General features: G+C 46.3%; 2 protein-coding genes across 2 annotated transcripts; both read right to left on the bottom strand.

The window, feature by feature from the left end:
• Nucleotides 1–321: 321 nt before the first annotated feature.
• LOC123056989 (BTB/POZ and MATH domain-containing protein 1) lies at nucleotides 322–1419 on the bottom strand. The gene has a single exon (XM_044480181.1). It carries the CDS (start codon nucleotides 1417–1419, stop codon nucleotides 322–324), a length of 1098 nt encoding a protein of 365 aa, XP_044336116.1.
• A 1899-nt stretch (nucleotides 1420–3318) lies between these two features.
• Nucleotides 3319–7371, bottom strand: LOC123062229 (WD repeat-containing protein 13). Its single transcript, XM_044485659.1, has 12 exons — nucleotides 7135–7371; nucleotides 6933–7033; nucleotides 6651–6711; nucleotides 6409–6553; nucleotides 6173–6310; nucleotides 5429–5568; nucleotides 5206–5253; nucleotides 4835–4945; nucleotides 4577–4755; nucleotides 4379–4500; nucleotides 3838–3914; nucleotides 3319–3753 (listed from the first exon to the last, which is right to left on the bottom strand). Exons 1-12 carry the CDS (start codon nucleotides 7354–7356, stop codon nucleotides 3643–3645), a joined length of 1455 nt encoding a protein of 484 aa, XP_044341594.1. The 5' UTR covers nucleotides 7357–7371; the 3' UTR covers nucleotides 3319–3642.
• Nucleotides 7372–27965: the final 20594 nt, after the last annotated feature.

The raw sequence follows: 27965 nt of genomic DNA on the forward strand, positions 1-27965 counted from the left end.
GCCGGAGTCGTCGGTGCTGGGTTGGAGCTCGGCCGGGGCTGCAATGGAGCTTCAGCGGACGTTGTCGGTGCTGCCATGAGGCTACAATGAAGTTTTTGCCGGATGCCATCAGCGTTGTGATGAACTTGCGCTCGCTAGGTGCTGCCGTGGCGTTGCTACGATCGAATGGCCAACGGATCGGACGGCAGGTTAGGCGGATGAAATCATCCGGTTTATTTGTAGCAGCCGCCGAGAACATAAGAAATAGGCAGACTAATCCCAGATTGCTAATATCTCAACTGAACTAACTACACACTCTCAAGTTAATCTACGGTCAGCATACTAAATTCTACGAGTCTTAGCTGCTTTCTCCAATATATCAGCAATGACAGAAGGACATGTCCTTTTCAGGGACTCGTACCCTTTACTTGCCATCATACCAACCATTCTATTTGAAGAGTTGATGAATCCAATGCATGCATCTTTGAGCTTGCTGCAATGATGCTGATCGGCTAAAGCTAAGGTGGTCGCAACAGTCCCGGTATGAAGAACCTCACAAAGTTTGATCTCGCACATGTACTTCATCCTTTCCATGGCGTACCTATCTGCGGCCACCAGCAAATGCCTAACCATTTCTTCATACTCATCGTCATCCAGGTAATCCAATGGAGGCAACGAATCAGTGTAGATGAAGTGAAGCAGTCCTCTGAAAACAGCGGGCTGCATGTCTTCGACGGTTATGCTGCGGCTACTCTCATCCCTCATCGGGCCGTAGAACTTCACCCTGAAGACCGGCGACCGCATTGCGAGGATGATCTTATGGGCTGGGAAAACCTCCTCCTTGACCTTGAAAGACACATCAGATCCCTCCGTAGCCTCCAGCAAGCTGCTAAGGTTATCAACCAATTCGGACGGCGGCGCCTGGGCCTCAAAGTTAACCTTGACATCAGCCTCTTGGGCGTCCTTCAACTCGATGACGGCAAGATTGCACTCGAGGATAAGGGTGTCCTCCAGAACGTACGGCCGCAGCTCCGTCCTCCTCATGAAATGGGTGTAGCCCCAGCAGCGCTCATAGTCATCAGCGGAGTTAAACACCAGCGGCTGGTACTGGCTGGGGATCGGCCACGTGAAAGGTGGCGGCGGCCAGACCTGGTCGACCACCCTCAGATGGTAGAGCGCCCTCGCCTCTGCGTTCTCGGTCCTGAGCTCGAGGAAGACTGAAACGTAGTCCTTGCTGTCCTCGGTGAGGCCGTCGGGGTAGAAGTAGACGCACCAGTCGTGGCCGCCGACGCGGAAGGTGGTGGACCGGATGGACTTGCCGACGCCGAGGCCCCTGCACAGGCTGTAGCCGTCGATCTTGAACAGGTGCGTGCCCTGCGCGGTCTCCGGGGCGCAGGCCGACGCCGACATCGTCCGTGGTGGGATCCGGGATGCCGACATCGTTCGACTGGCGCAGCGGGGAAGGAGAACGGGGACGAGGCGATTCGGGAGGAGGGGAACGGCGGCGCGGCGAGGCGATTCGTGAGTTGTTTTGTTTTGTTTGAGCTGTTACGATTTGACGATTCGTGTGGGGCTTCTGCTTTGTACTTGGAGGGCTCTTGTACTTATTATTGTGCGTGGCTGTTTCCGATTCGGGCACAACAGTCCGTCTTTGTTCCACGCCTTTTCCGGTCAGATTTGAACATCTACAGTAGCTGTTTTCAGTTTCCTCTCCGTTCTGCAATTCCTAATGTTCATCCGTAACTGGGAAACAACGGCGAGTACACGGAGTGGCATCATAAACAAAAAAAGCAGCATTCTCAAAAAAGAGAGAGCGCAATACTCAGCATCGGCCGATCGATGGGGTGCCCAGATCGGTCACCTTCTCCATTGTTGATCCTGCACCATGTGACCGTCTGATTTGTCAGATTCCTTTGTTCCTTCCCCCATACAAACGGAAAAGAGAGAGAGAGAGAGAGAGAAAAGGAGCCGTGCCCTAGCTCATAGGCTCGCGGGCCTCGCCCCTCCCCTCTCCAGGACCATCAGTGCGCCGCACTCCGCCTTGTCGTCGACGGCTCCTTGTTTGTTAGACATGTTTTTACTTCTACTCTACTGTTTTTTAGGTTTCCCCCTAGTTTTATTATTTCGGATGTAATAGACGTTCCTTGTTTGTGATGAAATAAAGTGTTGCTTTTCCCTTAAAAAAAGAAATTGCCTTCATAGCACCAAAAGTTGCTCTTGAGAAAAAAGTCAAAACATACCCATGTGGGATCTAGTTTCGAAGAACTCGCCACAAATAATCTAATGATAAAAACAAAGCTGAATTCCAACAGTCAAATTAAAAGTTACATGGGCTAATGATGAAAACGGATCTGAGTTCAACGGTCAAATTAAAAGTTACATGGGCTAGTGTACCAGAGACAGGGATCATACCCATGCAGGTGCGACGCAGCTTCAGTGCCGTAAAGGCACCTGCCTTTGGGTCCCTGACATGTGGGCTAGCCACTTGTTGGGCCCACATGTCTACGCACAAAGCCAGGTGCCTTAGGGCCTGTTTGGTTTCAATAAGTCACCCGACTTATAAGTCAGGTGACTTAAAACCAGTGACTTATAAGTCACGCCCGTTTGGTTGTCACCTGACTTATAAGTCACCTGACACACCTACCCACACCAATCAACATCATGCAGATGGTAGGACCCACGTAAAAGGGGGTGACTTATAAGTTTTAAGTTGGGGTGGAGCAACTTATGACTTATAAGTTGGGGTGACTTATAAGTCGGGTCTGTTTGGCAAAATAAGTCACTTTTTTCACTTTTCGACTTATAAGTTGGTGACTTATTTGGAACCAAACAGGGCCTTAAGGCACCGAAGCGCAGTCCATGCCGGTGCCCTCGTTCCTTTTATGAAAGGGTGTGGCTAGGTCTCAGTCAACTGAGATTTAACCAAGTCTCGGTCAAGTGACATAACATGCAAGAGAGATAAAGAAAAATTGAAAAAAAATAGCATGGATCTCAATGTAAATCTTATGAATATAGCATCAACTAAGAATTAACAAAGTCTTAGTCGATTGAGACTTAGCAAAACTGTTTATGAAAAGCCTGCTCCATCACGCGCAGGCACTGGTGGCTAGAGGGTCCTTTGCAAGGACCCAAAAAGTGAAACCGAAGGAAGTACGTAACTTGTTATCCTACTAAACGTGCCAATTTGTGAACGGTACATACATATGTTAGATGTGTTGGTAACTTGAATTATACCGAGTAAATCGCAACCATCAGGATGGAACTCGGTAATGCTGAACATGTCGAATAATGCAGCAAATCCATTTCAGTTCATAAACTTTGTTTTGAAGAGCAACATCATGATGCACCAAATGGATTTGAAAACCCAGGGTACTATTTCCACTATACCTTTCAGTATTGAACAACAAAATCAATGTAATTGGGGGCAAAAGCATGAAATGATACAAGATACACCGGGGAAAGAAAATGATTTACACTCTACTGGGAGACCTATACTTCTGTAAATATAATTGAAGGCCGGTCCATCTTCTTGCCCAGGCCTTGTGGTATGTTACAAACAACATGGTGGCGGGTACAATGCGCGCTAGGCAATGCCTCTGTTGGGACAATGTATCAGCCTCTACAATTGTTGTATACAAGCATCCTCGAGATGTGGCGTTCACTCTAATTAGTTTTTGCTCGTTTCCATACAATAACTGTACCGTCTGAATCGGATGAGGCGAGCAAATTTTCCCCGTGATTCCAGGCTACTCCCATTACTGGAGAGCCGTGTCCCTTCAGGGATGTAAATGGCTTCATCAATACCTCAACTTGTAACCAAATTTTAAGATGCAAAAAGTATAGGGACACTAAGCATACCTGCAGTTTATTTACACATGAATTCTTTGGCCGAGCCAAATCATAGAAGTAAACATTCGAATCTCCACTGCCAGTAACTTCATAGTCAGAAGAAAATACAAGTCAGCTACATTTATTTATTTAATTTTCAAAAGTTCAGGAATGCATTTGTCTTATAGGCGGTAGACAAAAGGGTTGCGACTGGTGAATGAAAGATGGTGTATTTATTCTTGGAAAAGCAAGCACACTCAGTTGCCAAAGATATCCATCACAGGTTATTAATTTGTTTCAAAAGTTCAACTCAACAGTCTAAAAAAGTAGTGCAACAAAGTTTGATCAGGAAAACTTGGCATTAAGTGGCAATTGTGATCGCCTTGATACTTCACTGGACTAAACTATGACTCGGCATTCATAGCGATTAATGAAATAGTTAAGCAAAAGTTGAGGGCAGGCAATACAAAAGTGCAGTAGCAATTCGGTGCAAACCGCTTAAGTTTCAGCTAACCAGAGCCAACAACTATGGTTTCTCGGAAAAAAGCAACTACAAATAGTTCCAACTCACCTATGAATTCCCCTTTCTCAAGGGAAAGAAGTGGACAGAAAGAAGCACGGATATTCTGCACTGGTGAAGCCAATTTTAGAGAGCATATGAGAGTCAAGTATCCATGGGAATTTGTTGCAATGCTGAAATGCCAATAACAGAATACTGGTGAGATAAAAGTGGAAGCCACAACAGGATGGACTGTAATAAAGTACACACCTGAAGAAATACAGGTTTCCATCTTGAGCACAAGAGAGAAGTACTGGACAACGTGCTACGAGAGAGAAGGTACGGTACTGGATGGTTGTAATGGAAGATTTGCTCTTACAACTCTTGTTCTTATGAGTTCTAGATAAAGACCCTGTGTGAGAGTTCACACTAATAGTGTATATGTAACCCTGCACATTTCAAGCACCAATTCAAAACTATGAAATTTAAATTCCACATTAATATTTAGCAAATCAAATTATTTGATACCTGCGCATCACCAGCAAAAATAAGCTGACCAGTGTGGTCGATATCCAACGCTGTAACCGCATTGTCACAGGTGAGTTTGCTGATTACTCTCCCAGTACTAAAATTAATTGCCTAGATTGGAAAGAAAATTGGATCACACGGCCGTTAAAGCAATTGATGGAAATGTTTCTGATTACAAAGGTTGATGTGATTTAAAATTATTTAACGGACAACAGGTACATCATTTTCACTGATAAATACCAGAACAGACAAACATCATTTTTCTTATTATTGCACAACAGAAAATTGATCAGAGGACCAGCCAACAAGCAACATATGCAAAAGCATACTATTGTATATAGATTGTAAGAGCGACAGGGCAGGAAGTTTACATTGATTTCCCTGTTTGCATTGCCAACTAACAGCAAATTATTGTTCACCTGCAATAAAGTGTTTGAAAGGAACCACCAGTAAATATATGATACGAGAGATAATTTATGTTGGTTATTGTAAAAGGAATAGTGACTTATTAGCACTGCAGATGCAGGCAAAAAGCATTGGTGAAAGGAATAGGAAAAAGTAACAATCATACTTTTCTGCTAAGTTTGGACTTACGGGATGAAAGCAGATGCATAGCTGGGAAGAAACTCCATATACGACTCTGATACAAGTGCCTTTAGAGATCTCCCACACTCTCACAGTTTTATCCATGGAGCATGAAGCTATGTACTGGTTATTAGATGAAAAATCAAAATCTGTAATGCCGTTAGAATAATAATAAACTCAAGATACGGGAATAGACAGGAAAGTACAGCTTGAATTGATCATGCTTCGCTTACATTCACAAAGTACATACAATATCATATCTTTTCGAGTCTTGCACTACCATTTTAGCTATCACAAGCCCAAATTCATTTAGTTATAGTATTACTTCTGTGCATAATGATTCTATATGCTCAGCACTAGGGTTTGTCCTCTTGACCAGAGCGGAATGTATTATTTATAACAGGAAACCACAATTAACGAATCAGTATGTTTGCTAAATGTGACAGCAGTAGAACCAAAAGCTTTGGGCATGCATAGCAAGCCTTCATTAACTTGCATGAGAACTACAAAGTTATTTTGTAATATTACATGGCCTAAGTAAGTAGTTCTTGGTTACTGAGCCCATAAACACCAGGAGATGGCACGACACAAGGGACATGGTCCTATGCAGATTTTATGCACATAGGAATGTATGCTACTAGGTGGAGATCTCAGTTTTCTTAGCCCTTGAAACCAAATAATTTGTTGAAAGTAAAAGTGAAGGTAGATATACAAAAAAAAGATAGTTTTACAAATACGATTAAGTGGTCTAACCTGTGATATCTTTTGAATGTCCTGTTAATTTTTGAAGAACAGAGGGTGGCTCAGAAACCTGGCAAACCGTCAAACTGCCATCGGATGAACCATAAGCAAGCAGATCTGAATTCGTGCGGCCAAATTGCAATACGGTAACTGCCAAGGGTAAAATCGATACTATTCAATTAGCTCATAGGAGAATACTTCATCATTGACACAGAAGACACTGTCTAGCATGACTACGAGCAAATAACCTGATGCTTTGCAATTGTCAAAGATGCAATGCATTCCAACAAACGAGTACGCAGGTTCGGCGAATCTGACATGGCGCTCAGGTTCACTCTGCTTTGAGCTGACACTCATGGTGCGGCTTAACTTACCGCTGTTACTTCTGAGGTCCTGCGGCAAAGAAGTACATCAGACTTCACGGCAACATGTGTACACACACTTCTTCAGGAACAGAACAAGCTTCATGGGAAAAGCTAGAAGAACAAACCCTGATAGAACTCCAGCTGTCTGCTTCAGAAAATGTAGTAGGGCTAGCAAACCACCTCCCACTGGTCAACCAGAAAGCCGAGGATGTTAGATTTCACCCTTCACATCAGACTTCATGCTTAAACGATTGGGCTTGAGAAGAAACTAGCGGACAAGCATAAGCAGTACTTCGAATTTACATTAATTACAGCACCGTACACAAGCTTAGCAACATTTTGATCTCGTTTCGTCTAAGGTAGGGGCGTGTCAGGCGACTGAAGCTCAGAGCAATCAGAGGCGTCACCTGTTGCTGGGCGTGCTGTGGGCGCTGCTTGAGGCGGCTTCGATACGGCGGAGGAGGAAGTTCCGGTAGGCGACGTAGCCCTTGCCGTTGCACCGCCACTCCTGCAGCATCCCCATGGCAATCCATCCAATCATACATTGTCCCCAGCGCATGAAAACGAACATGATGCCAATGGCAGGAGGAGGGATCTAAGGGCGGGTACCATGCGGTGGTTGAGCGCGGAGGAGGACTTGCGGCGGAGGAGGAGGCGGCGGAGGGCGGCGTAGTCGGGGTCGGGGCGGGAGGTTGAGGAGGAGGAGGTCGGGGGCTGGAGGACGCAGCTGAGGAAGTCGGGGTCCGTGGGCCGGGAGGGGGCGGGGCACGGCGACGCCGGGGCGGGGGCGGGGGCGGAGGCGGAGGCGGTGGCCGTAGAGTCGTCCGCCATTTCCGCGGCCGCGTGCGTGCGTGCGCGCCGGCGAGCTGGCGCGCGCGACGGGGAGAGATCAGGGAAAGGGGCGCTTTGGATCTCGGGCGGGCGTACGGGGCCTGAGCTGGCAAAGTGTTTTTTTTTTCACTTGTTTTTCCTATTTTTCTTGTCCGTGAGCACAACGGAGTTGGAGTGTCCGGCTCGTGCTCCTGTCCAAAGTCTAAGGGGATGTTTGGTTTCACGGACTTTTTTTTTGTATTGAGACTAGAAAAAGTCCTTAGCAAACCAAACAGGGTAGACTTTTTGGAACTTTTTGTTAAAAGTCCTTAGAAACACTTTTTTGAGAGTCTTTTCCAAAAAGTCCTAGGGACTAGAAAAAGTCTTAGAACTAGAGAACCAAACACACCTAAATCTGGCTTGTCTCCGGGGAGACTTGCGGCGTATTTGCTTGGGAATCGAAAATCGTGCATATTTGAAGCATTTTGGGACTTAACCAAGTCTCGGTCAAGTAATATAGTATGTAGAAAGAAAAAAGAAAAACTGAAAAAAATGTACGAATCTCCAGGCAAAATTAAAGGAATATAACATCGAGACATAACGAAGTCTAAGTCGACTGAGACTTAACAAAACTGTTTCGAGAAACTTTTCCGACCTAATAGCGCAATTTTTAAATTAATGCGAATGGACTATCGTTCTTGCCTCTTTCCTCCTCCACAAGAAACTACTCTCAGCGAACTAGGGTTTCTCCACCTCCCGTCCGTGCCGCCACCGGGCCACCTCGCCTCCCATGGCCTTTGGGCCGTGGAGGTGCAGAAGACCCCGACACCTCGCTAACGGGAGGGGTCTCGCTCTCGTTCTTGTTTGCTTCAGCGTCTTGGTTGTGACTGTACGGTGACGGCGATGTCCCCTAGTAGAAATAATGTCTCACATGTTCGATTTTCATTCTGATGGTGCGTCTAACTTCATTGGAGGACATGTGGTGGTGTGTCTTCATCGGATCTCACGGGATTCGATTGGTGCTAGTATTTAGTAGATCTGTTCGGATCCATCTTCATTCATCTTCGGGTGTGTGTCTATAGGGTCCTTTCGATCTACGCTTCTCTTTATCGACGGCGGATATTGTGTTGGTGCTGTCGTGGTTTTGTCACGGCAGATGTCCTAGTGTGAGGACTTAGTTATGGGGCCATCGCAACGTAGTTAGCTTAAAGGGGTTAAAGCGGGACAAAGGACGCAAGGAGTTTTATATTGGTTCGGCCCCTTGCGGTGAAGGTAAAAACCTAATCCAGTTGTGATGGAATTGCTAGGGTTTCGAAGACCAGGGAGCGAATACGCTTTGCGTGGCTCTCGATCTGTTGTCTTTTTTCCTCCCTAAACCGCCGTCGGGTCGTCCCTTTATATACACAGGTTGACGCCCAACGGTTTACAGAATCTCGGCCAGCTCATAATCGTGTCCGCCTCGGTTTCTACCATTTCTTATCTTACAATACAAGTTATACATCTTATGGCGGTTTACATCTACAGGCCCTAATCCGCCTTTGGGCCTTGGGCCTTCTTGTTAAACCTCCTTCGTAAAGTGCCTTGCCTTTGTGGGCTTAAATAGGAATAACTCACCATAAGTATAATCCGGCCCCTCCTGGGCGGTTTATACTTAATAGTTATATCCCCAACATTAGATCCCAAATTGATTTGAACCGGTTCATGTCAATTTTTAGTATTTAGAAAAATTCCTTATTTCAACACCTGCTGAAAAACCTTGTAAACCGCCGTGACGTCATCTCCGAGACCATAATAATTCGTCGTGACGTCATCTGCCATTAGCTTTACACCGATCCCAAATCTTTTAGTGTATCTTCTTTAATGAATTTCCGAAAATCGAGGCGTCTGCATGTCTATAGATCCGTTTTTTGACCTCCTCGATTCTCGTGTGTGTCGCTTATCCCTTCACCTTATAAATAGGGTCGGGGGTCATTTTCACTTTTCCCCTCGTGCCTCTCAGCCTCATTGTCTTCCTCGCGTCGCCCCAGCACCTCAAGCTCCACCGGCGCCGTCGAACTTCGCCTCTGCATCAACTTTGGACGTTGCATCACCCTGAACGTACCAGAGAATCGCGGCGCCTCTCCGTTGTTCCTTCAGCACCAGTAAGCCTCCCTTTCCTCCACCGTAGATCCAGTTCTAGGGTTTGAACGTTCCTCGGTGTTCGTCGGCGCTCATCACTGCGCTATAGTTCCCTTGATTGAAACCTCAATATTCAACATGTATAGCAATGGCCATAGTTCTTTTTCATCAGTACATCTTGTTTAAGCAAAAAACTTCAAATCTGAATCCAATCTGAACCTTAATCCACTGCTTCGGTATCCATGTTTGAGGTTTGAATATATTTTCATTTCCCGACCTGTGATAGATCCAAAATTATAGTGCCAACTTGTGAAACATGTTTTTCCTTTACTTAGTTACTTCATATATGTACCTTTCATACCAATATAGGCGGTTTAACCTTTAGAAAATGATAACCCGCCAGGTACCATTAGTCCCCTCATAAACCGCCAATCGCTTTATCATTGTAATTCTGATAGCATCAACCTCCGGTTTAACAATTTTGCATGCTTGAACACCTTTCGTCCCTTAACCTGCAACGGTTTATGCTTGTTGAAAGATCGTGGATGTCGCCTAGAGGGGGGGTGAATAGGCACTTTAAAATAATTACGGTTTAGGCTTAAACAAATGTGGAATAAAACTAGCGTTTAATTTGTCAAGCACAAAACCTAAAACAACTAGGCTCACCTATGTGCACCAACAACTTATGCTAAGTAATATAAACAACTATGTGATAGCAATATATATAACATGAAACACTATGGCTATCACAAAGTAAAGTGCATAAGTAAAGGGCTCGGGTAAGAGATAACCAAGACGTGCGAAGACGACGATGTCCCGAAGTTCACACCCTTGCGGATGCTAATCTCCGTTTGGAGCGGTGTGGAGGCACAATGCTCCCCAAGAAGCCACTAGGGCCACCGTAATCTCCTCACGCCCTCGCACAATGCAAGAGGTCGTGATGCCACTAAGGGACCCTTGAGGGCTGTCACCGAACCCGTACAAGTGGCAACCCTAGGGGGCGATCACCAAACCCGTACACTTTGGAAACCCTTGGGGCGGTCACCGGTACCCGTCAAATTGCTCAGGGCGATCTCCACAACCTAATTGGAGACCCCGACACTTGCCCGGAGCTTTACACTACAATGATTGAGCTCCAAACACCACCAACCGTTTAGGGCGCCCAACCACCCAAGAGGAACAAGCTCAATGGTACCAAGCACCCAAGAGTAATAAGCTTCTCAACTTGTAACTTCCACGTATCATCGTGGAGAACTCAAAATGATGCACCAAATGCAATGGCAAGGGCACACGGTGTGCCCAAGTCCTTCTCTCTCAAATCCCACCGAAGCAACTACTGCTAGGGAGGAAAATGAGATCTAGATCCAAGGGGTTCCCCTTACATAGAGGAGAAAGTGATTGGTGGAAATGTGGATCTAGATCTCCTCTCTCTTTTCCCTCAAAAACTAGCAAGAATCCATGGAGGGATTGAGAGTTAGCAAGCTCGAAGAAGGTCAACAATGGGGGAAGAAAACAAGCTCAAAGGATAAGGTTCAATGGGGAAGAAGACCCCCTTTTATAGGACCTCCCGAATCCAACCATTATGTGCTCAGGTCGTGCACAAGCGGTACTACCGCTTGGAGGAGCGGTACTAGCGCTTAGCACGGCCAAAACAGCCCAACGAGAGAGAGAAACACGAGTTGTAGTTCTGCTAGAGAGATAGTACCGCTCTGGGGAGAGGAAGTACCTCTTATCACTCATAAGCGGTACTACCGCTCGGGTGGAGAGGTAGTACCGCTTACCGCTTATAAGAGGTACTACCGCTCTACTACCACGAAACTCGACACGAAAAGACGCATCCCCAGAAGCAGCGGTAGTACGCGTGGCATAGGGCCGCGGTACTGCCGCTTACAAGTGGTACTACCGCTCTAGGGAGCAGTACTACCGCTTGAGGCTTTCAGGAACACAACAGAGAAAACAGAGGATGCAATAAAGCCTGAACTGCCACAACTTCTACATAAGACCTCCGAATTGAGAAAACTCAAGCTTGTTGGAAACAAGACGACGAGTAGCATCAAAACAGCGAGGGGAGGTATGCCTAACAAATGAAGGAAAGAAACCTCCAACCGAGAAGAACCGTCATAACCTCCAACATCGAAAACATCATAGAAGATGCAAGTGAACTCCGTTTTCGATGAACTCGAGCAAGTGAACTCCGTTTTCGATGAACTCGAGCTTGTCATCAAGATGACCATAAGCTCCAAAACTCATAAAGAGAACCAAATAAGAACCAAGAAAGATGATGCAAGGATGCAATGGTTTGAGCTCTCTACGAACGATACGGTCAAGCTACTCATCATCGAGCCCCCCTTGATAGTACGGCAATCGATCCTATAACCTGGTCTCCTAACTACCACCATGAGACCGGAAAAATAGAAAACCTATCAAGGGCAAACCTTTGGCTTGCACATGGGCCACTTGAGCTAGATGATGACGATCTTGACTCCCTCAAGTTGGACCACCTTTCTTGATTGTGTTGGCTCGATGAAGACTAGTTGATTGCTCCCCATACTCCACTATGGGTGAGCCACTCTTCCGCACATCTTCATAAATCCATTGTTACCACAATGGACGGCAAGCTTCAAGAATTTGATCTCTTCATGATGCTCCACTTGAACTTGCACACCGCAACCTAATCCCACAAAGAACTCTCACGAAGACCATGGGTTAGTACACAAAGCGTAATTGACAATGCTTACCATACCATGGGATCACTTGATCCCTCTCGGTACATCTTCTACGCTTTGTGGGTTGATCAACTTGATTCACTCTTTGACTTAGTCTTGATCAACCTTTCACAAGACCAATCTTTAGGTAATTCCTTGAATAGCACCTTGGTCGACACAAACTCTCCTTGAAACCAACACATGTATTCCAAGAAAAGCCTATGGACAAAACCTTCAAATATAACTCAAGGCAGCCATTAGTCCATAGAGATTGTCATCAATTACCAAAACCACACATGGGGGCACTGCATGTCCTTTCACTTGTCAACCATGAATCTTAAACCGGCACAAACCTTCCTTCAGGTTGTCCAAGAAATGGCCAAGTCTTTTTATGCTTGTAACTGGGTTCCATCCCGGATTACGGAAGAAGATCTAAACGGATGTGTTATAACTGGCGCTTTACCGAAACAGAGTGAAATCCATTGGAGGGCTTCCAGTCTAGAAAGTCCTCCTGAGCCCAAGGATGGCGAAATAGTTGTGTTTGTTGATCATCTGAGCCGTGGTTTTAAACCTCCCAGATCAAAAAAATTCCGTGATGTGCTTGCTAGCTTCCAAATCCACCCTCAAGATATTGGACCTAACTCTATGTCCAATATTTGTAACTTTCAAGTGTTTTGCGAGGCTTATCTACAAGAAGAGCCGACCATTGAACTGGTCAGAGACTTTTCTATTTAAACCGTCGTACTGAATTTACAGATGGTCCTAATACTGAACTTGGCGGCGTTTCAATTCAAAAAAGGAAAGACGCCAGCTTCCCTCACACCAAGCATCATAGTCACCCTAAGGATTGGAATCAGACTTGGTTCTATTGCAAAGATACGTCCCCACATAACGAGGATCCTTTGACGGGTTATCGTGCTCACCGGCTTACCAATACACACCCATTTCCCCAAAGGCTGACTGCAAAGGAACGGGCCAAACATGCACCACAGCTTGCAAAGCTCAGAGCCTTTGTGGCTAATGGTTTAACAGGGGTTGACTTTGTTCGTTGCTGGATATCTTGGGGTATTTTCCCTTTAAGTCGTCGCCCCGGTTTAATGTGCGAGTACACAGGGGATTTGAAAGACCCTCAACAGCACACCGACATTCAGTTAACTGATGCTGAAATCACTGAAGCTGTCAAAAAGATACTAGATGAATCGGTGGCTGTCTGCAGCAAAACAGGGCTAAGTCCCTTCTGCGTTTCAAATAAACCACCAGTTGTAAGAATTGCCTAGCTCCTATTTGAATCTGACATTCTTAACCCTTCCTTATAACCTTTGTCAATCTTTTAACAGGGTGACGACCCCTTTTGGAAGAAGAAGGCTCAGGATAAACCGGCCAAGACCCCTCGACCCAAGACAAAGGTCATCAAAAAGCCTGCCAAGAAGAAAATAGCTCAGTCCGTGATACATCTCCAACGTATCTATAATTTTTTATTGCTCCATGCTATATTATCTACTGTTTTGGACATTATTGGGCTTTATTATCCACTTTTTGTTGGAAATATGCCCTAGAGGCAATAAAGATCTACCCGTTGTGGATTGGAGATTTGAAAAGGATATTAAAAGAAAACAATTGCTTAATTATAGTATTGATTTCGGAGTTTGTATATTTTGTGGCAATTGTGTTGAGTACTGTCCAACAAGCTGTTTATCAATGACTGAAGAATATGAACTTTCTACCTATGATCGTCATGGTTATTATTATATTTCTTTGTTCATGATAATTGTCTATTATTCATGCTATAATTGTGTTATCCGGAAATCGTAATACATGTGTGAATACATAGACCACGACACGTCTCTAGTGAGCCTCTAGTTGACTAGCTTGTTGATCAAAAGATAGTCATGGTTTCCTGACTATGGACATTAGATGTCATTGATAACGGGATCACATCATTAGGAGAATGATGTGATGGACAAGACCCAATCCTAAGCATAGCTCAAAGATCGTGTAGTTCATTTGCTATAGCTTTTCCGAATGTCAAGTATCATTTCCTTAAACCATGAGATTGTGCAACTCCCGGATACCGTAGGAGTGCTTTGGGTGTGCCAAACGTCACAACGTAACTGGGTGACTATAAAGGTACACTACGGGTATCTCCGAAAGTGTCTGTTGGGTTGGCACGAATCGAGACTGGGATTTGTCACTCTGTATGACGGAGAGGTATCTCTGGGCCCACTCGGTAATGCATCATCATAATGAGCTCAATGTGACCAAGTGGTTGTTCACAGGATCATGCATTACGGTACGAGTAAAGTGACTTGCCGGTAACGAGATTGAACGAGGTATTGGGATACCAATGATCGGGTCTCGGGCAAGTAACGTACCGATTGACAAAGGGAATTGTATACGGGATTGATCGAATCCTCGACATCGTGGTTAATCCGATGAGATCATCGAGGAGCATGTGGGAGCCAACATGGGTATCCAGATCCCGCTGTTGGTTATTGACCGAATAGTCGTCTCGGTCATGTCTGCGTGTCTCCCGAACCCGTAGGGTCTACACACTTAAGGTTCGGTGACGCTAGGGTTGTTGAGATATTAGTATATGGTAACCCGAAAGTTGTTCAGAGTCCCGGATGAGATCCCGGACGTCACGAGGAGTTCCGGAATGGTCCAAGGTGAAGATTTATATATAGGAAGTCAAGTTTCGGCCATCGGGAAAGTTTCGGGGGTAGTCGGTATTGTACCGGGACCACCGGAAGGGTCCCGGGGGTCCACCGGGTGGGGCCACCTATCCCGGAGGGCCCCATGGGCTGAAGTGGGAGGGGAACCAGCCCCTAGTGGGCTGGTGCACCCCCCATGGGCCTCCCCTGCGCCTAGGGTTGGAAATCCTAGGGGTGGGGGCGCCCCACTTGGCTTGGGGGGCACTCCACCCCCCTTGGCCGCCGCCCCCCTTGGAGATTGCATCTCCTAGGGCCAGCGCCCCCTAGGGGTCCTATATATAGTGGGGGGAGGGAGGGCAGCCGCACCCTAGCCCCTGGCGCCTCCCTCTCCCTCCCGTGACACTCCTCCCTCTCCCTCCCGTGACACTCCTCCCTCTCCCTGAGCTTGGCGAAGCCCTGCCGAGATCACCGTTGCTTCCACCACCACGCCATCGTGCTACTGGATCTTCATCAACCTCTCCTTCCCCCTTGTTGGATCAAGTTGGAGGAGACGTCTTCCCAACCGTATGTGTGTTGAACGCGGAGGTGTCGTCCGTTCGGCACTAGGTCATCGGTGATTTGGATCACGACGAGTATGACTCCATCAACCCCGTTCTCTTGAACGCTTCCGCGCATGATCTACAAGGGTATGTAGATGCACTCCCCTCTCCCTCGTTGCTAGATGACTCCATAGATTGATCTTGGTGATGCGTAGAAAATTTTAAAATTCTGCTACGTTCCCTAACAGTGGCATCATGAGCTAGGTCTATGCGTAGTTTCTATGCACGAGTAGAACACAAAGCAGCTGTGGGCGTGGATATTGTCAATTTGCTTGCCGTTACTAGTCTTATCTTGATTCGGCGGCATCATGGGATGAAGCAGCCCGGACCGACCTTACACATATGCTTACGTGAGACTGGTTCCACCGATTGACATGCACTAGTTGCATAAGGTGGCTAGCGGGTGTCTGTCTCTCCCACTTTAATCGGATCGGATTCGATGAAAAGGGTCCTTGTGAAGGGTAAATAGAAATTGGCATATCACGTTGTGGTTTTGGCGTAGGTAAGAAACGTTCTTGCTAGAAACCTATAGCAGCCACGTAAAAACTTGCAACAACAATTAGAGGACGTCTAACTTGTTTTTGCAGCATGTGTCGTGTGATGTGATATGGCTAAAAGGATGTGATGAATGATATATGTGATGTATGAGATTGATCATGTTCTTGTAATAGGAATCACGACTTGCATGTCGATGAGTATGACAACCGGCAAGAGCCATAGGAGTTGTCTTAATTTATTTATGACCTGCGTGTTAACATAAACGTCATGTAATTACTTTACTTTATTGCTAAAGCGTTAGCCATAGTAGTAGAAGTAATAGATGATGAGACAACTTCAAGAAGACACGATGATGGAGATCATGGTGTCATGCCGGTGACAACGATGATCATGAAGCCCCGAAGATGGAGATCAAAAGGAGCAAATGATATTGGCCATATCATGTCACTATTTGATTGCATGTGATGTTTATCATGTTTTGCATCTTATTTGCTTAGAACGACGGTAGCTTAAATAAGATGATCCCTCGTAATAATTCCAAGAAAGTGTTCCCCCTAACTGTGCACCATTGCGAAGGTTCATTGTTTCGAAGCACCACGTGATGATCGGGTGTGATAGATTCTAACGTTCGAATACAACGGGTGTAAGCCAGATTTACACACGCAATACACTTAGGTTGACTTGACGAGCCTAGCATGTACAGACATGGCCTCGGAACACAGAAGACCGAAAGGTCGAGCATGAGTCGTATAGAAGATATGATCAACATGAAGATGTTCACCGATGTTGACTAGCCCGTCTCACGTGATGATCGGACACGGCCTAGTTGACTTGGATCATGTTTCACTTAGATGACTAGAGGGATGTCTATCTGAGTGGGAGTTCATTGAATAATTTGATTAGATGAACTTAATTATCATGAACTTAGTCTAAAATATTTACACTATGTCTTGTAGATCAAATGGCCCACGCTAATGTTGCCCTCAACTTCAACGTGTTCCTAGAGAAAACCAAGCTGAAAGATGATGGCAGCAACTATACAGACTGGGTCCGGAACCTGAGGATCATCCTCATAGTTGCCAAGAAAGATTATGTCCTAGAAGCACCGCTAGGTGACGCACCCATCCCAGAGAACCAAGACGTTATGAACGCTTGGCAGTCACGTGCTGATGATTAATCACTCGTTCAGTGCAGCATGCTTAGAACCGGGGCTCCAAAAGCGTTTTGAGCGACACGGAGCATATGAGATGTTCGAAGAGCTGAAAATGGTTTTCCAAGCTCATGCCCGGGTCGAGAGATATGAAGTCTTCGACAAGTTCTTCAGTTGTAAGATGGAGGAAAATAGTTCTGTCAGTGAGCACATACTCAAAATGTCTGGGTTGCATAACCGCTTGACTCAGCTGGGAGTTAATCTCCTGGATGACGAGGTCATTGACAGAATCCTTCAGCCGCTTCCACCGAGCTACAAGAGCTTTGTGATGAACTTCAATATGCAGGGGATGGAAAAGACCATTCCTGAGATATATTCAATGCTGAAATCAGCAGAGGTGGAAATCAAAAAGGAACATCAAGTGTTGATGGTGAATAAAACCACTAAGTTCAAGAAAGGCAAGGGTAAAAAGAACTTCAAGAAGGACGACAAGGGAGTTGCCGCGCCCGGTAAGCAAGCTACCGGGAAGAAGTCAAAGAATTGACCCAAGCCTGAGACTGAGTGTTTTTATTGCAAGGGAAGTGGTCACTGGAAGCAGAACTGCCCCAAATACTTAGCGGACAAGAAGGCCGGCAACAATAAAGGTATATGTGATATACATGTAATTGATGTGTATCTTACCAGTACTCGTAGTAGCTCCTGGGTATTTGATACCGGTGCGGTTGCTCACATTTGTAACTCAAAGCAGGAGCTGCGGAATAAGCGGAGACTGGCAAAGGACAAGGTGACGATGCGCGTCGGGAATGGTTCCAAGGTCGATGTGATCGCCGTCGGCATGCTACCTCTACATTTACCTACGGGATTAGTTTTAAACCTCAATAATTGTTATTTAGTGCCATCTTTGAGCATGAACATTGTATCAGGATCTCGTTTAGTTCGAGATGGCTACTCATTTAAATCCGAGAATAATGGTTGTTCTATTTATATGAGAGATATGTTTTATGGTCATGCTCCGCTGGTGAATGGTTTATTCTTAATGAATCTCGAGCGTAATGTTACACATATTCATAGTGTGAATACCAAAAGATGTAAGGTTGATAATGATAGTCCCACATACTTGTGGCACTGCCGCCTTGGTCACATAGGTGTCAAACGCATGAAGAAGCTCCATGTAGATGGACTTTTGGAGTCTCTTGATTACGAATCATTTGACACGTGCGAACCATGCCTCATGGGTAAAATGACCAAGACTCCGTTCTCAGGAACAATGGAGCAAGCAACCAACTTATTGGAAATCATACATACTGATGTGTGCAGTCCAATGAGCGTTGAGACTCGTGGTGGCTATCGTTATGTTCTCACCCTCACTGATGACTTGAGTAGATATGGGCATGTCTACTTAATGAAACACAAGTCTGAGACCTTTGAAAAGTTCAAGGAATTTCAGAGTGAGGTTGAAAATCAACGTGACAGAAAAATCAAGTTCTTGCGATCAGATCGTGGGGGAGAATACTTGAGTCACGAATTTGGCACACACTTAAGGAAATGTGGAATAGTCTCACAACTCACGCCGCCTGGAACACCTTAGCGTAATGGTGTGTCTGAAAGTCGTAATCGCACTCTATTGGATATGGTGTGATCCATGATGTCTCTTACCGATTTACCGTTGTCATTTTGGGGCTATGCTTTAGAGACTGCCGCATTCACTTTAAATAGGGCTCCGTCGAAATCCGTTGAGACGACACCGTATGAATTATGGTTTGGGAAGAAACCTAAGCTGTCGTTTCTAGAAGTTTGGGGATGTGATGCTTATGTCAAGAAACTTCAACCTGAAAAGCTCGAACCCAAATCGGAAAAATGCATCTTCATAGGATACCCTAAAGAAACTATTGGGTATACCTTCTACCTCAGATCCGAAGGCAAGATCTTTGTCGCCAAGAATGGATCCTTTCTATAGAAAGAGTTTCTCTCAAAAGAAATAAGTGGGAGGAAAGTAGAACTTGATGAAGTATTACCTCTTGAACCGGGGAGTGGCGCAGCTCAGGAAATTGTTCCTGAGGTGCCTGCACCGACTAGAGAGGAAGTTAATGATGATGATCATGAAACTTCAGATCAAGTTGCTACTGAACTTCGTAGGTCCACAAGGACACGTTCCGCACCAGAGTGGTACGGCAACCCTGTCTTGGAAATCATGTTGTTAGACAACAGTGAACCTTCGAACTATGAAGAAGCGATGGTGGGCCCAGATTCCAACAAATGGCTAGGATCCATGTATGAAAACGAAGTATGGACTTTGACTGACTTGCCCGATGATCGTCGAGCCATAGAAAATAAATGGATCTTTAAGAAGAAGACAGACGCGGATGGTAATGTGACCATCTATAAAGCTCGGCTTGTCGCTAAGGGTTATCGACAAGTTCAAGGGGTTGACTACGATGAGACTTTCTCACCCGTAGCGAAGCTGAAGTCCGTCCGAATCATGTTAGCAATTGTCGCATTCTATGATTATGAGATATGGCAAATGGACGTCAAAATGGCATTCCTTAATGGTTTCCTTAAGGAAGAATTGTATATGATGCCGGAAGGTTTTGTCAATCCTAAGAATGCTGACAAGGTGTGCAAGCTCCAGCGCTCGATTTATGGGCTGGTGCAAGCATCTCGGAGTTGGAACATTCATTTTGATGAGATGATCAAAGCGTTTGGGTTTACGCAGACTTATGGAGAAGCCTGCATTTACAAGAAAGTGAGTGGGAGCTCTGTAGCATTTCTCATATTGTATGTGGATGACATACTGTTGATGGGAAATGATATAGAATTCTTGGAAAGCATAAAGGCCTACTTGAACAAGTGTTTTTCAATGAAGGATCTTGGAGAAGCTGCTTACATATTAGGCATCAAGATCTATAGAGATAGATCGAGACGCCTCATTGGTCTTTCACCAAAAAAGGGTTTCCCCCCGCTTTATATTATAAAGAAAACATCACCGAGTACATCCGAGATACCGCACAACGCACACACCGCACACACCCAAGGCAAGATACAAAGGTGCCAGGCACCGACACACCACCCCACCGACTACCAATAGAGAGGTGAACCGGACCAAAACGAAGCCAGGCCTCCAAAGCGGTGCCTCCAAGAAGGATACGACCATGGGAAGCCGCCACCGCCCGATCAGCGAAGATCAGGTTTTCACCCAGAGCAAGACGACAAGAGTGTGAATGCCGCGACGGGGCCTTCAGGAAGGGTACGGCGGCAACGGCCACCGCCACCGTCGGCCAGTCAAAGGACTGGACAAGTGGTGTACCCCGGCACTCACACCCCACCGATGAACCTTAACTCCGTCATCCGCCCGCAACCACGCCACCCACGCGGTCATGTTTGCCTGCCCGCACCTGAGACGCACGCTCCGCCCACGAACGTCGCGCCTCCCGCCGCCAGAGCCGCCGCCCTGCAACCAGACAACCCCGAGACCCACACAAAGGCCCCAACTTTGGACCAACCGATGGCCCTCGACTGACGGAACCACCCGCAGATGCTCCGCTGGTAAACCTGTGCCAACCCGCCCACGGCCGAGGAAAGGGGGAGAAAGGGGAGCGGACGAATCCGGACCAGCAAACCGTGCCGGCGACAGGTGACGCGACCGCATCGAGGCCACCCATCCCTCCAACGAAGCTCCCCGCCGAGCACGGGGAAAGGGGGAGAAGGAGGAGCGGACGCATCCGGACCGGCAAACCATGCCGGCGACAGGTGGCGCGACCGCATCGAGGCCACCTATCCCTCCTACCAAGCTCCCCCGCGAGCACCCCCATGTCGTCCCACCATGGTAGCTGACACAAATCTCCGCGAGGCCATCGGCAACCGCGAGCCCGCCGACGAGGGAGACCAAATCAACCCGCAGCTGCAGCCATGGAAACTCACCGGAGAGGCCTCCTCGCGCCGTCTGTCAATGTCTGAGCGCCAGACCAGGAGGATCTGATGCAGACTCGACCAACACACCCCACCAGCCACCACCACTGCGCCGCCACCCCCACCAGCCCGAAGCCAGGGCAGGGGCGGCCGCCCACAGATCCTTGTCGCCCGCGACCCGCACCACCGCAGCGCCAAGCCAGGAGCCGGCCCAGGCCGCCGGAGCCCACCACCGATGCCCTGCCTCGTCGCACCCGCCGCCACGCCAGATCCGCCTGCCGCCATGACTGCCCGCACCGGCCGCTCGCCGCCCCCGCCGCTCCACGCATCGGCGCGTCCTCCGACGCCCAGCCCGTCGCGCCACCGTCACGAGCAGCGCCAACACCACGCCACCGCGCCGCAGCGCCGCCTCGCCCTGGGACAACGAGGCACCCCGAACCAGCCACGCCGGCCCGCGCCAAGGCCGCTGGGAGGGGGAACGAGGAGGCCTCGCTGCCGCCGGCGTCGGCCAGGCTTCGCCCGGTCACGCCCTCTGGCGGCGGCGAGGGACGAGGAGGGGGCGGAGAAGGGAGTTGGCGGCGGCGCGGTAGGGTTCCTCCCGTCGCCTCGCGGGGGGCGAGCGGGAGGGAGGGGAAAGTTCTGCCTCATTGGTCTTTCACTGAGTACGTACCTTGACAAGATATTGAAGAAGTTCAATATGGATCAGTCAAAGAAGGGGTTCTTGCCTGTATTGTAAGGTACGAGATTGAGCACGGCTCAATGCCCGACCACGACAGAAGATAGAGAAAAGATGAGTGTCGTCCCCTATGCCTCGTCCATAGGGTCTATCATGTATGCTATGTTGTGTACCAGACCTGATGTAAACCTTGCCGTAAGTTTGGTAGGAAGGTACCAAAGTAATCCTGGCATGGAACACTGGACAGCGGTCAAGAATATCCTAAAGTACCTGAAGAGGACTAAGGATATGTTTCTCATTTATGGAGGTGACGAAGAGCTCGTCGTAAAGGGTTACGTCGATGCTAGCTTCGACACAGATCTGGATGACTCTAAGTCACAAACCGGATACGTGTATATTTTGAATGGTGGGGCAGTAAGCTGGTGCAGTTGCAAGCAAAGCGTTGTGGCGGGATCTACATGTGAAGCAGAGTACATGGCAGCCTCGGAGGCAGCACAAGAAGCAATCTGGGTGAAGGAGTTCATTACCGACCTAGGAGTCATACCCAATGCGTCGGGCCCGATGACTCTCTTCTGTGACAACACTGGAGCTATTGCCCTTACCAAGGAGCCCAGGTTTCACAGGAAGACCAGGCATATCAAGCGTCGCTTCAACTCCATTCATGAAAGTGTTCAAAATGGAGACATAGATATTCGTAAAGTACATACGGACCTAAATGTGGCAGATCCGTTGACTAAACCTCTCCCTAGAGCAAAACATGATCAACAACAGAACTGCATGGGTGTTCGATTCATCACAATGTAACTATACTATTGACTCTAGTGCAAGTGGGAGACTGTTGGAAATATGCCCTAGAGGCAATAATAAAATGGTTATTATTATATTTCTTTGTTCATGATAATTGTCTATTATTCATGCTATAATTGTGTTATCTGGAAATCGTAATACATGTGTGAATACATAGACCACAACACGTCCCTAGTGAGCCTCTAGTTGACTAGCTCGTTGATCAAAAGATAGTCATGGTTTCCTGACTATGGACATTGGATGTCATTGATAACGGGATCACATCATTAGGAGAATGATGTGATGGAGAAGACCCAATCCTAAGCATAGCTCAAAGATCGTGTAGTTCGTTTGCTATAGCTTTTCCGAATGTCAAGTATCATTTCCTTAGACCATGAGATTGTGCAACTCCTGGATACCGTAGGAGTGCTTTGGGTGTGCCAAACGTCACAACGTAACTGGGTGACTATAAAGGTACACTACGGGTATCTCCGAAAGTGTCTGTTGGGTTGGCATGAATCGAGACTAGGATTTGTCACTCCGTATGACGAAGATGTATCTCTGGGCCCACTCGGTAATGCATCATCATAATGAGCTCAATGTGACCAAGTGGTTGTTCACGGGATCATGCATTACGGTACGAGTAAAGTGACTTGCCGGTAACGAGATTGAATGAGGAATTGGGATACCGACGATCGGGTCTCGGGCAAGTAACATACCGATTGACAAAGGGAATTGTATACGGGATTGATCGAATCCTCGACATCGTGGTTCATCCAATGAGATCATCGAGGAGCATGTGGGAGCCAACATGGGTATCCAGATCCTGTTGTTGGTTATTGACCGGATAGTCGTCTCGGTCATGTCTGCGTGTCTCCCGAACCCGTAGGGTCTACACACTTAAGGTTCGGTGACGCTAGGGTTGTTGAGATATTAGTATACGGTAACCCGAAAGTTTTTCGGAGTCCCGGATGAGATCCCGGACGTCACAAGGAGTTCCGGAATGGTCCGGAGGTGAAGATTTATATATAGGAAGTCAAGTTTCGGCCATCGGGAAAGTTTCGGGGGTAATCGATATTGTACCGGGACCAATGGAAGGGTCCCGAGGGTCCACCGGGTGGGGCCACCTATCCCGGAGGGGCCCATGGGCTGAAGTGGGAGGGGAACCAGCCCCTAGTTGGCTGGTGCGCCCCCCCCCCCCATGGGCCTCCCTGCGCCTAGGGTTGGAAACCCTAGGGGTGGGGGCACCCCACTTGGCTTGGGGGGCACTCCACCCCCCTTGGCCGCCCCGCCCCCCTTGGAGATTGCATCTCCTAGGGCCGGCGCCCCCCTAGGGGTCCTATATATAGTGGGGGAAGGGAGGGCAGCCGCACCCTAGCCCCTGGCGTCTCCCTCTTCCTCCCATGACACTCCTCCCTCTCCCTGAGCTTGGCGAAGCCCTGCCGAGATCACCATTGCTTCCACCACCACGCCGTCGTGCTGCTGGATCTTCATCAACCTCTCCTTCCCCTTGCTGGATCAAGTTGGAGGAGACGTCTTCCCAACCGTACGTGTGTTGAACGCGGAGGTGTCGTCCGTTCGGCACTAGGTCATCGGTGATTTGGATCACGACGAGCACGACTCCATCAACCCTGTTCTCTTGAACGCTTCCGCGCGCGATTTACAAGGGTATGTAGATGCACTCCCCCCTCCCTCGTTGCTAGATGACTCCATAGACTGATCTTGGTGATGCGTAGAAAATTTTAAAATTCTGCTACGTTATCCAACACTCCTATATTATTTTTGGGACTAACCTTTTAACCGGAGGCCCAGCCCAGAATTGTTGTTTTTTGCCTGTTTTAGGGTTTCGAAGAAAAGGAATATCAAACGGAGTCCAAATGGAATGAAACCTTCAGGAACGTGATTTTCTCACCGAATACAACTCAGGAGACTTGGACCCTACGTCAAGGCACGTAGCAGGAGGCCACGAGGTAGGGGGGCGCGCCCTACCCCCCCCCTCCCCAGGCGCACCCCCCACCCTCGTGGGCCCCCTGTTGCTCCATCGACACACTTCTTCCTCCTATATATATCCACGTACCCCCAAACGATCAGATACGGAGCCAAAAACCTAATTCCACCGCCGCAACTTTCTGTATCCATGAGATCCCATCTTGGGGCCTATTCTGGAGCTCCGCGGGAGGGGGCATCGATCACGGAGGGCTTCTACATCATCATCCAAGCCCTTCCGATGAAGTGTGAGTAGTTTACTTCAGACCTACGGGTCCATAGTTAGTAGCTAGATGGCTTCTTCTCTCTTTTTGGATCTCAATACAATGTTCTCCCCCTCTCTCGTGGAGATGTATTCGATGTAATCTTCTTTTTGTGGTGTGTTTGTTGAGAACGATGAATTGTGGGTTTATGATCAAGTCTATCTATGAATAATATTTGAATCTTCTCTGAATTCTTTTATGTATGATTGGTTATCTTTGCAAGTCTCTTCGAATTATCAGTTTGGTTTGGCCTACTAGATTGGTTGTTCTTGCAATGGGAGAAGTGCTTATCTTTGGGTTCGATCTTGCGGTGTCCTTTCCCAGTGACAGAAGGGGCAGCAAGGCACGTATTGTATCGTTGCCATCGAGGATAACAAGATGAGTTTTTTTATCATATTGCATGAAACTATCCCTCTACATCATGTCATCTTGCTTAAGGCGTTACTCTATTTTTAACTTAATACTCTAGATGCATGCTGGATAGCGGTCGATGAGTGGAGTAATAGTAGTAGATGCAGGCAGGAGTCGGTCTACTTGTCTCGGACGTGATGCCTATATACATGATCATACCTAGATATTCTCATAACTATGCTCAATTCTGTCAATTGCTCAACATTAATTTGTTCACCCACCGTAGAACATTTATGCTCTTGAGAGAAGACACTAGTGAAACCTATGGCTCCCGGGTCTCTTTCTCATCATATTAATCTCCATCACTTTATTATTGCTTTGCTTTTACTTTGCCTTTTACTTTTTACTCTGCATCTCTATACCAAAAATACCAAAAATATTATTTATCATCTCTATCAAATCTCACTTTCGTAAGTGACCGTCAAGGGATTGACAACCCCTAAGCGCGTTGGTTGCGTTGAGCTATTGTTTTTGTGTAGGTACGAGGGACTCGTGCGTAGCCTCCTACTAGATTGATACCTTGGTTCTCAAAAATTGAGGGAAATACTTACGCTACTTTGTTGCAGCATCCTCTCCTCTTCGGGGAAATCCAACGCAGTGCTCAAGAGGTAGCAAGAAGAATTTCTGGCGCCGTTGCCGGGGAGTCTGCGCAAAAGTCAACATACCAAGTACCCATCACAATCCCTATCTCCCTCATTACATTATTTGCCATTTGCCTCTCATTTTCCTCTCCCCCCAATTCACCCTTGCCGTTTTATTCACCCTCTCTCTCTATCCTCCCTCTCTTTCTCTATTTTCCTCTTTTGCCCGTTTGCTTTTTGTTTGGTTGTGTGTTAGTTTGCTTGCTTGTCGTTATGACTAGTCTCATATCTTCTCCGTTGTCTCCCGAGAATGAAGTTCTAAATTTTAAAAAAGGGAGGAAGAAAATCTAAAAGATGCTTGGTATAGAATTTGCAATGCTCAAAATAGATCTACCAGGAAGCAATCTACTTCAGTTCTTCTCCGCAATTTTTATGTAGGTGCTAGTCCTTGGTATAGATATATCCTTGATACCATTATCGGAGGGAATTTCTTGGGTAGCCATACTTTTGATTCTTATAATGCTATGTTAGATTTATTTGGCTCACCACCTCTTTTGGTTAATGGAACTATGTTAACTTTGGAGCATGTTATGCAAAGACTTGAAATTATTGAAAATAAAGTTGCTACCATTGAATTAATTGAAAATCTAGATAAAAAGATCCACAATGAAATTACCCAATATGGATCTAGGGTAGGAATGACTTTGAAAAATATTAAGGAAAAGGAACCCGTAGTTAATGAGAAAATAAATCTAGATTCCACTAGAATCGATAAACTTGAGGGTATCATTACAAACTTGGGAACCGCTTTTTCTTCCGTAAAGAATACTCCAAGTCCTCCTACTAAAATTGCCAAGCTTATGTATGTTCCTAAACATAAGGGTGAATCATCTAGTAAGGAAACTATGGATCTTAAATCTATAAGTATTCATCCCAATCTTTTTGCTATCATTAAGGAACCAATTGTTACAAATGAATTTTTCTATCTTGTGCCTAAGAGTTTGGTAATCACTAGAAAGAAAGAAATTCCTAAAGGAGATAGATGCCTCATTGAAGAATTGCCTACCAAAGAGGGCAATACCTAGATCTATTCTTGCTTGTTATGCCTAGCTAGGGGCGTTAAACGATAGCGCTTGTTGGGAAGCAACCCAATTCTATTTTTATTCCTTGCTTTTTGGTCATTTTTAGTAATAAATAAATTATTTAGCCTCTATTTTGGTTGTGTTTTTTGTGTTTAATTAGTGTTTGTGCCAAGTACAACCGTTGGGAAGACTTGGGGAAAGTCTTGTTGAACTTGCTGTAAAAAACAGAAACTTTAGCGCTCACGAGAACTGCTGTCATTTTTATTTGGAGAGTGCTATTTAGTTAATTATTTTTGAAGATGATTAATAGATAAATTCCTCACGTCCAGCAATTTATTTTAGAATTTTTGGGGTTCCAGATCTTGCGCTAGCTACAGATTACTACAGACTGTTCTGTTTTTAACAGATTCTGTTTTTCGTGTGTTGTTTGCTTATTTTGATGAATCTATGGCTAGTAAAATAGTTTATAATCCATAGAGAAGTTGGAATACAGTAGGTATAACACCCATATAAATAAATAATGAGTTTATTACAGTACCTTGAAGTGGTCTTTTGTTTTCTTTCGCTAACGGAGCTTACGAGTTTTCTACTTTAAGTTTTGTGTTGTGAAGTTTTCAAGTTTTGGGTAAAGATTTGATGGATTATGAAACAAGGAGTGGCAAGAGCCTAAGCTTGGGGATGCCCATGGCACCCCCAAGATAATATAAGGACACCTAAAAGCCAAAGCTTGGGGATGCCCCGGAAGGCATCCCCTCTTTCGTCTACTTCTATCGGTAACTTTACTTGGAGCTATATTTTTATTCACCACATGATATGTGTTTTGCTTGGAGCGTCTTTTATGATTTGAGTCTTTGCTTGTTAGTCTACCACAATCATCCTTGCTATACACACCTTTTGAGAGAGCCATACATAATTTGGAATTTGATAGAATACTCTATGTGCTTCACTTATATCTTTTGAGCTCTATAGTTTTACTCTAGTGCTTCACTTATATCTTTTGAGTTATATAATTTTGCTCTAGTGCTTCACTTATATCTTTTAGATCATGGTGGTGGATTTATTTTATAGAAACTATTGATCTCTCATGCTTCACTTAGATTATTTTGAGAGTCTTAATAGCATGGTAATTTGCTTAATAATAATATGCTTGGTATTCAAGATTTGTAAAACTTTCTTTTGAGTGCGTTGAATACTAAGAAAAAATTGATGCTTGATAAT

Source organism: Triticum aestivum, chromosome 3A, assembly GCF_018294505.1.
Source record: "Triticum aestivum cultivar Chinese Spring chromosome 3A, IWGSC CS RefSeq v2.1, whole genome shotgun sequence".
Taxonomy (NCBI): Eukaryota; Viridiplantae; Streptophyta; class Magnoliopsida; order Poales; family Poaceae; genus Triticum; species Triticum aestivum.